Source organism: Rutidosis leptorrhynchoides, chromosome 4 (assembly GCF_046630445.1).
Source record: "Rutidosis leptorrhynchoides isolate AG116_Rl617_1_P2 chromosome 4, CSIRO_AGI_Rlap_v1, whole genome shotgun sequence".
In the NCBI taxonomy this organism is placed as follows: Eukaryota; Viridiplantae; Streptophyta; class Magnoliopsida; order Asterales; family Asteraceae; genus Rutidosis; species Rutidosis leptorrhynchoides.
In genome coordinates, this window is record NC_092336.1 from 550,227,341 (window position 1) to 550,238,228 (window position 10,888).

The following is a 10,888-nucleotide window of genomic DNA, read 5'->3' on the forward strand; positions in this document are numbered from 1 at the left end:
TGCATAACCACTCAAATAATAGAAAATAAACAAATAAAGTAAAATTATCGATTGAGTTGGAAATGCAAACAAATAAAGTAAAATTATCGATCGATTGAGTTGTATTAACTAAAAAAAAAATGGATGGAATTTAGTTGGCTGGTCTACTATCTACTACATAATATAAAGCTGGAGACAGGCTGTCAGCAGCAAGGTTTCACTCTCTTTGCATTCCTCTTGTTTGTCTACAACTAGAATTAGAATTAGAATTAGAATTAGAATTGGAATGCCTTACCTTACGTTTTTCCTTCCCCCTTTCTCTCTCAGGTTTTTCAATTCGCAATCTCATCCCTAACTTCACCGTTAATCGTAAGTTATTTTCTGTAATTCCTCGTTTCATTTCAATTTCAATTTTCATATGATACATTCAATACAATACAATTGTTCTATATATCTTTCATTTGTTGTTTTTGGCTTCGTAAACTAAAATCTCCCTAGGCGTTTAAGATTATACTATCATAATTAGATATTAGATTTCGTTAATTTCATGTAATTAGGATGATTATAATTGTTTAACGAATTCGAAATATTAATTGTTAGGTTAATAATGTTGTAATAAATTGTTGATTTTAATACAGTAAATGTTTGGGGCTAATGCGTACATACATACAATACAATTGTTCTATGTATCTTCATTAAGCTGGAGAACAATCTGTTTAGTGTATGTAATGTTTAATTATTCTAGGAATTTATTTTTAAGTTTATTTTGATTATAGAGATGAGCGCTGACAATATGATATTATTAAGGTATTTGATGACAGTTGGAGGATATATGGATTTTGATGGATGCTTGGTATATTAGCTGGATTTGTAGATACTTGTTATATGCAGACAAAAACTTTCACAGTATTAATCAATTAATATTAATGATTTTTTATGTATGCACGTTGTAGCAACGGAAACCATAAAGTATATACTGTGATCAGAGGCGATTCTATGTATAGACTCGTGGGGTCACAGGACACCGCTAGTTTGAAAGTTTATCGTAGAAAATACTCTGTAAATTGTATAGAACACCACTAAATTTAAATGTATGACCCCATATATTTTTCAAATCTATAGTTTTTCCTTTTAGATTATATAGGACACCACTAAATTATACTACTCGAATCCTATATATTTTCGAATTTATAATTTTTTGAAGGTAAACTATCACTAAAATAGCAATCTAATATAATTGGTACTGAAAAAAATTTCGCGACCCCATTGAGTTATAATTCTGGAATTTCCACCGACTGTGATCCTCTGTAAAACCCCTAGAACAGTAAGTGTTCCTATTTATTAACGGGTAAAGCGTATGCATTCTGCAATCAGCATATAGGTTAACTTCCATTTTAAATTTGTTTGTATGTTAAAAACATGATAGATTCATATGCATTATTCGGTATCTACTGTCTTTCTTGTGTGTTTTGAGCATTTTTTATGGGTGAAAGGTTTGTGTTCAGGCTTTTACAGTCAATCCTTATGTTATCCATGGGTTAAAATCCATGCTGCATGCTCAAAATGCACAGTTCTATAATGTTAGTTCTGCTGTGATGCATTTGATGTTCTACCTCTAAGAAAAGGATTTTTTTTTTCTTTTTCCTGATCAGTTGTTTGAACCAACTTTTATTTTTGGTTATTGACCTCTTAATTTTAACACAAGGTATATCATTTTACCCATTCAACTCCTTGTCACTTTTTAGCACTATTTTTTGGTATATATATTCATGAACCATCTGTTACTGGATGATGTTTGTTACATGTTACCCTGTGTTGTATTATTGTTATATTACTAGTATATGCATCATGAAAAGTTAATGCATGTACCTTATCTGATGCTTCACTAGCAAAACTACCAAGTCCTTGACTTTGTAGAAAGTTAGTTACTTCACTTGTTCTCCTGTATGAGCATTTGGGGTGGAAATACACATATATGATATATCACATGCTAGACTTCATCTTGCTCCTAATATCGAAGTTTTATGTACATAACGACTATGAATTTAAGAAAGATTTGTGAAAGCCCGGTCATCTTATTTCAATGTCTAGTAACTACACAAAGTATTTCCCTTTTTTTTTCTTTTTCTTTTTTTAACACACAATGCTGGTGAATTTGCTGATAACATAATCATCTATATTCTTATGTAGGTGGTTTATCTGGCTAGCTACTTGGAGACACAATATTACTCACTATGATTGGAATGTCGTAATCTTACATGGGAAGTTGTTTTACACAAAATTGTTGATTGATAAATAATTGGACAGTTGTATCAGCAATTGCTCAGTGTTTGCCTGTGTCCAGATATATGTGACTGTAAAGTTACCAGGCGCTTTTGTGTATCCATGTTGTCAGAGAGCATGCGTGGAATCCATTATTTGGGTAATGTTCCTGACGAGTGTAGTTGCTGATGCACTTGGTGTGGTTACAATCTTTCTCATCACCGTTTTATCTCTTATTGGTTTGCTCTGTATCTTGTACTCGTTCTATTTCCGAGATCACATTCGTAGTCAAAACCGTACCCAACTCAGATATTTCAGTGGCCCATGGTTTGTTCGAATCATCTTCATCATTTTTGCAATCTGGTGGGGATTTGGAGAGATTGTACGCCTAGAATTCTTGAGACGTGACGGCCGGGTATTACACAATCTCGCCCCGAAATTGCAGGAAACTGTATGCAAATGTTACATCGTGTCAAACCTAGGATTTTCAGAACCGTGTCTGTTCCTCACTCTCGTTTTTCTTCTTCATGCATCCTTACACAGAAGCGAATCAGGCCCGCTGAGCCAAAAATGGAACTTCAAAACAACAATATACATTCTTTTATGTATTATACCGCTGTTCGCCCTTCAAATGACAGTTGTATTAGTTGGGCCTCAATACGAGACAGATCTGCACTTGAACAAAAACGGGTACTTTTTCAAAATCACAAACGATTATCCGAATGATGTTGCTCGCTGCTACTACCCTTTATTAAGTACCTTATTTCTCGGTCTTTTTGCCACCTTGTTAACACTTTATTTGTTCTGGTTGGGGAAGCGGATACTAATTTTGGTCATCAATAAGGGTTTGCAAAGAAGAGTGTACACATTGATATTTTTTGTTTCTAGTTTCTTTCCGCTACGTGTTCTGTTACTAGGGTTGTCCGTTTTATTTAATCCGGGGGATGTTGTGTTTGAAGTTATCGCATTCTTGGCTTTCGTTTCTCTTTTCTGCTGCGTCGGGGTTGGGATATGTATACTTGTTTACTTCCCGATTGCAGACTCGTTAGCGTTAAAGAATCTGCAAGATATGGAGGCTACAAGAAGGATTATTGGGGAAAATAATGAGACTTTGTCACTAATTGCTAACCATCATAACCCACTTGATGATTTTATGGCTAGCAGTGGGAGAAACTCGATAAATTCAACGAAAAGGGGATCAATTTCTTCTCGGACAATGGAAAGAGATCAACAAAACGGGGATCGACCTGTGTTTGTGGAGTTGAGCCTTTTTTCTCCGAGTCAACACTCTACCCCGATAGGTTCGCCTCAGCTTAATGGCTGGCCTATGCTTCCTTTGAGGTCTAGTTTATAAATGATGAAGGTGACAACATATGTGAACTCATTTTTGTGGTAATACAGTTTGTAAAGGTCTTAGCTTTAATAATAATTGCTATTTTTGGTTCTGTAATTTTAATGTCTCCACTAATCATTCCTGGTATTGCAATCTTTTATTTTGTTTTGATCCTTGATGACACAGATTACTTGATTATCTATTCGTTTAATAACCTCTTAATACTCATACTCATCTTTTAATATAATAGAACCCTAGATTTTTGGTCATGCAGTGTTTTTTGGAAAATGTAACGAAATAAAAATCAAAACGACGTCCCAACAAATTGAAACAATAATAGTCTTGCATGGTTACAGAAGTATATATGGTAATTAGATTTGAATCACGAATATTTTTTTTTTTTTAAATCACGGATAAAAATATTAAGAAAGGAATGCGGATGGTATATCGATAATTCACCGTTTGAGACCACGTCATCCTTTTTTTTTAAAGCAAATATTTGGAATTACCGACGAAAGAATAAGCCACTCATCCGATCATTATCCACACACATGCGCTTTCGGGCGGCGGAAACCCGAACCAGGGGCGAAAGTGTTAAGGGGCAAGGGGGGGCGGCCGCCCCCGGTGGATTTTTTTTTTCAGTGTATAAATTTAGGGTTTTTCGACTTTGCCCCCGGTGGATTTTATTTTTTGCCCTCAAACCTACATATTTTGCCCCAAAACCTTCAAATTTTGCCCCAAATTCTTCAACTTTTGCCCCAAAATTTTCAAATTTTGCCCCAAAATATTCAACTTTTGTCCCAAAATCTTCAAATTTTGTCCAAAAAAATTGCTACGGTTAAATTTTTTTTTTGCCCCCGGTGAAAGAAATCCTAGTTTCGCCACTGACCCGAACCACATAACAGGGACTCGATCCTTAAATTATCTCGAGGGCAGACGGAGCGGACCAAAATCCTGTAATTGAATTTAATCTTTTTAGTTCGTGTTTCATTTTATAACTGTGGCACGATTTGTCCATCTATAACTTCTATTAAATCTCTAAAATGATGATGTCATCATTTCACAATGGGAGATGATCCTTCCACACTTGTTTTTGGTCCATTCACACCAAATTAAGTAAAGTGACTATTATATCCTTCAACCTAAACCAAAATTTAGTTACTCCGTATTAATTTATTAATAAACAAATAACACAATCTTTAAGCACATGTTATTCCGGTCATTTATTTCTCTCTATTTCCAAATGTTAAACCCCTGAATAGGAGTAAATCTGAGAATACTCTTAAATCTTAATCACTTAGAGTTATAAACCGTCACAACCACCATGGAATTCAAAATCTCTTTGCGTATCTACTGCACTCAATTTTAGAAGAGTTCGTTAACGAAGTGCCGCCACGCACCACCTAAAGCAACCCCACATGAAATGTACTAAGGGCGGTTTGTTAGTATTTTTAGGCGAGATATCGACGATCACCCTACTACACATTCAAGTAATTACTCTTGCAACATATCTTGAAATTACAAGAACTCGGATAAATGAAATTAGTCGATCGTGTGAACAAGAACGGATATGACATGAAAGTATGAAACAGCCAATATAAATTACAAAAACAAGAATATACTTATGGAAATTAGTCGATTACAAGTAAGATGATAAATGACACATGCAAGAACACAAATAACAATGACTACGCAGTCAATCGTCATCGATGTATATGAATTTGCTCTAATTCCAGAGATTGATAACAATGATAAATACCATTAAATTAAATCTCGATATTTCAAAATAAATCATCCGTGATCTTAATCGTATCATAACAAGTTCAATCCGATTTGATTTGAGTCGGCAAAGCTCATTTCTTTTTTGGCAAAATCTCTCTCTCTTTTTTTTTTTTTTTTGGCAAAAGCTCATTTCTTGAACAAATGTATTTTCAATTCAATAGATAACTTAAGGTGTGAATTTAAAAAAAAAAAAATATGTATATGAACTGTATAAGATCATGTAGTTGTATAACAAAATTACAAGATCAAAGTTTTCATTTTAGTTGTTGATGTAATCAATTGATGGAGAGAGATTAGGTTGGGAAGTTAGATAAACATTGTCTTGAGAATTTAACACGAAAGGGTGATATGGATCGGAGTAATCTAGTAGGGGCAAAATAGGAATTTTATTAATAATGATGTGTATGGACTAAAAACAAGTGTGGAAGGATCACTTCCCTTTTAGAATTTAATCTTCATTTTACTAAAACTTGTCATTTATAAAAATATGGATGATGTTATTAATCTTAATTAATTAAAAATTAAGATATAATCATTTACTAAAAATCTATTATATCTAATAAATCTCTATAATGATTTTTTTTAACGGCTTAGTTAGTTGGTCAGACATCCCACGCACGCAAGGAGGAAACCCGGTCTCGATCTTCGCCGCAGACCCAATCGATTTTATTATTCATAATTAAGGATTATTCAAACTTAAATAAAATTCAAAAATAAAGAGAAAAATTATAAGACTCGCATGAGAATGTTATTAAAATAATTAACTGAAATTAATAATAATATTAACATGTCAATTGTATAATAGATGAAACATTATGTACAACCTTATGATAAAATACCTCCATAACTATATGTACAATATTTGAAGCATTATTGTGACACCGCTATTTTTTTATATTTTTTTTAATACGTGGCGGAAGCATTTATTTATTAATTACCAAATACACTTTAACAGTGTCACGTGATCATAACAAAATACATGTTTTAAACGGAAAAGACGTAATTACAATAGGTTTACAAAAGAACACAATTCATATGATAAAAGACTTCATCAGAGTTAAACACTGTCAAATATAATATTGGCATGCCCGTCTTCTCCCAAAAGCAATATCTACAAAGCTACAACCAGCAGGGAGGAGATGGAGGGGAATTAGCACGAAGCTAAGTGAGTACGACTAACAACAGGCAATAGTATACAGGAACCGTCATACTAATCATGTCACAAAATCTAACACACAAACATCACCCAAGTGCCGTCTACAGAGACTCTGGCGGCTCGGCCAAACCATTAACCTCCAGCTGATCGGACTGGGGCTTACCAGAAGTTCCTCCACCGCCGTGTTGTATATATAATCCACACGCGACGGACGCGTCATTCACATATATATACACCACGATTGTCTAGACCACCACATGAGGAACCCAACCCGCAGGTTGATCTCTCCTACAGAGGTCACCACACAATAGGGACGCACTGGGCTCCAGCAGACAAGCATCAACCAACATGCAGTCATCACAACGTACTAACTAACTGTATCAGTAAGTATAACTATCAAGCATGGCAATCATAATATAACATGCTACTCTATACTATATTCTCCAGTTAGTCCCACTCACCGATTACCAGCAAATGAGAAGGTGTTCAGCTGTCTAATCACTGAACCTTCTCTTTCTTCTTTTCTCCTGAGAAAGACATATACACAAGTTAGTTATAATGTCTCGATAACAACCCGACAATAAAACAATAACACCAAATACCAATACTTAAGCACTTAACAACTGGTTCACCAACCGTACGAGTAACACTCTCACTCGTACGTTTGATAACACTCAACCGCACGGGTGACAACTTACTCGTATGTTTGGTCTATGACTGAACACCCATCAATGGATTAAATGATCCGTACGGTTCATCACACGCATGACCAGTGACTCGTACGAGTCACATCTCAACCGTACGTATCATCTTAACCAAAATAATAGTTCTCCATATCCACTCACTCGCATGGTTCATGACACGGTTGACCACCCCAACCGGACGAGTGAAGGCTCACTCGTGCGAGTGATGAAGAACAGTAGCAACAGTTGTTTATACGGGTTTCCACTCAAAAAGTACAACATAAACATCAATACATACAGTAAATTAACACATATCATCATATATTCACTATAGGGTAAGCCTACATCATAAACTCAATCAATAACAACACTAAACGAGTACAAAACAAGATATACACAATAAAATCTCTTCTTATGACCAAAGTAAAGTTTGATCTAGCTTTTAAAACCTTATCATTGGATAGTACACTTCAAGACGAGCCCAACGATAGTTTATTCATCGAAAACGGAGTTACGGTTTGAAAGTTACAACCTTTTCAATTTCACCAAAAACTGACCAGTGCTCACTCGCGCGGACGAGACCTCACTCGTGCGAGTGAGTCCTCAACCGCATGTGAAACGACCCGTCCATATTACTATAAACGCAGTACGTTCTCATTGGTCCCATAGCAAGGTATTTGACCTCTATATGATACGTTTTAGAAAATATTGCATTCGTTTCATAAAAAGCACATCATTATTATACATAATGCATGTTTTAAACAAGCGGGCGATTATTTAAGAAATAATCCCCAAAATACATCGGTTTCCAAATAGTACACACGTGACGTAACAGTCGAATATAATACATGACAAAGGTTTTATTGAATGCAACACTTTATTTAAATAAAAGTATGAGACTCCATGCACAGCTTACTCAGATAATGCAACAGCGGAAGACTTTCTTAAGGACCTGAGAATAAACATGCGTAAACAGTCAACACAAAGGTTGGTGAGATATATAGGTTTATCATCGATATAAATATAGACCACAAGATTTCATAGTTATAAATATATGTACACTCGCAAATGTATAAAAGTATTCTATAAGTTGTTGAGCGCTTCGGTAACCATACTTAACCATTAATGTGGCATATTCCCTTTATTATGAAATCTCCCTACACTGTACCAAGTGTAGTAAAAACGAAGTACTATGCAACCGTTTACGATACTAGAGCGACTAGCCCGGTTGAGGTTGTCAAACCCGATAGATCTATCAATAGGATTCGCGTATACATGTTCTTACAACGTGTAAATATTAGTTACCAAGCTATTAGGGAAGATATGAAAAGTGGTACAACTCAACGTAGAATATATTTTAAGTACTTGTGTCTATGGCGTAAAACATAAAATGCATGTATTCTCATCCCAAAATATTTGTAGAGTTTAAAAATGGGACTATATACTCACAGTAGTAAAAGTATATTAATAATAAGTTTTCAACTTATTAAAAATATGACCGTCGTCCTTGGATTCACGAACCTATAACAATAATAACGATTCAGATAATAATACGACATATGAATAAAATAAAGCAAGTTTATAGAATACTTATATAATAATTTTAACATTTTATGTTAGTAGTCCATTGTTAGTAGTCCTTTGTTAGTAGTCCGAAAAGTCCAACAGTCCAATAATCGGTATATATATATATATATATATATATATATATATATATATATATATATATAATCTTAGAATTACCCCACGACGTATTGTATATGTATTGTCTTTGCATCAACCCAGAGATGTATTGTATACGTATTGTCTTAGAATTAACTAAGACGTATTGTGTACGTATTGTCTTAGGATTTATCAAAACGTATTGTATACTTATTGTGTTAGGACGTACCAAGAATATTATTATACATATATACAATCACAGAATTAACCAAGATTATAATATTTTATTATACTACTGATAACATGTCCAAATATATATAGAATATAGTAAAAGTTAACAAGGATATGGTTAATATAGTTTTTATAATATAAATTTCGTCCATACAACGTTAATTTTAGCAGATTTTGTTTTGCTCGCCAAATATTCATTACAACTCCGTTTAAAGTGAATCAAATTGCTATAGATTCATTAATAAGTAAATTTTACAAAACCAATTCGAAAAGTTCATCCCAAGTAGTAATTTTTAGAGCTTTAACCTCTTTTTGTGTCGGTGGACAGATTTGGAAAAATCCCGGCATCCACCCAATATATGATTTTTGATACAATACTTCCACTTTGTCTAAAATCATGAAAAAAATACTGGAAGTCTTATTTACATATATTAACATATTTATAGAGTCTTAGCCTTGAACTCAAAGTCTAAGATAAGTTTTTAATTCCCAACCCAAAACAGCCCGCTTTTTACCGAATGGAGATTAAAGGATATATGTTAAGTTTCAAGGTGTTCTTCATATGTACAAGTTATAAGTTCTTATATTAACTTAATATAATATCATAATACATATAAATAAGTGTTATTAGAGTTAAGTTAGAAAGATTAGATTAATTTTTCAAAAAAGCTTGGTGTTCACCAAAACAAGTTCTAGTTTTTACAAGTTTTATAAGTATAATAAGATAGCAACTATACAAGGAATTGAACAAGGATTTTGAGAAGTATTTTACCTTGATTATGAAGAGGAAAGTTGCTGAGATTAAAGTATGATATGAGAGCATTCAAGTGTGTGTTTTTAGTTTAAGAAAATGTGGAGTAAAAATGAGTTAAAATGGTTCTTATTTATAAGCTTATAATTTTGGCTTTTAGTGAAAATATCTAAGATAAGTTAAATTGTATTAAGTCATGCATGATATATTAAATTAATTAGGTCATGGATGACATATTACACAAATAATTGCAGATTTTTATTGGTATATACAAATAGTAAATACTTCTAGAAGCTGTGTATAATACTGGTAAAAATACCGTATGAATGCGAGTAGAATTCTTTGAGGAAATTGAACAGAAATACGAGTATAGCTATCCTTTATATGTATTGGTATATTATAAAGTGTATTCAATACTTGTAAGGATGTATTTACACTCGTAATACATTATATGTAAATACATTTTAACATAAGTTAATTACGTCGTTTAAATAGTAATATATATATGTTGTTTGAAAACTCTTTAAATTAGTAGTATGAATATACATATATATATATATATATATATATATATATATATATATATATATATATATATATATATATATAATACTTTGTTAATATACTTAATGAGATATTGAATTATCATATTTTCAAGTTAAATATATATAAATCCATATATATACACAATAATTAAACAATTAAACAATTAAACAATTAAATCAAGTTATGACGTTCGTGAATCATAGGAATAAAAGGGTGACCAAAAGCTTGTGTAGAACTCTTTTCGAAGGTTCAAAATTTATTAAAATTCATTGCTTATCAAGTCGGAATTATATAAAGATTAAGTTTAAATTTGGTCAGAAATTTCCGGGTCGTCACAGTACCTACCCGTTAAAGAAATTTCGTCCCGAAATTTGATCGAGGTCGTCATGGCTAACAATAAGAATGTTATTATGATGAATATAAGTTGATTCATAGGGTTTTATAATGATTGAGAAATATGGATAAAATAATTCGATTACTCGAAACGTATGAGTGAAGCTATC

General features: G+C 33.0%; 1 protein-coding gene across 1 annotated transcript; it reads left to right on the forward strand.

The window, feature by feature from the left end:
• The first annotated feature begins 225 nt into the window (after positions 1 to 225).
• LOC139845202 (uncharacterized) lies at positions 226 to 3,723 on the forward strand. The gene is made up of 2 exons (XM_071835444.1): positions 226 to 348; positions 2,170 to 3,723. The coding sequence occupies exon 2, from the start codon at positions 2,405 to 2,407 to the stop codon at positions 3,593 to 3,595; it is 1,191 nt and encodes a 396-aa protein (XP_071691545.1). The 5' UTR covers positions 226 to 348; positions 2,170 to 2,404; the 3' UTR covers positions 3,596 to 3,723.
• Positions 3,724 to 10,888: the final 7,165 nt, after the last annotated feature.

Bases quoted from the DNA above. Each gene is read 5' to 3' on its own strand.
- LOC139845202 (XM_071835444.1), top strand. From the start codon at position 2,405: ATGTTCCTGACGAGTGTAGTTGCTGATGCACTTGGTGTGGTTACAATC.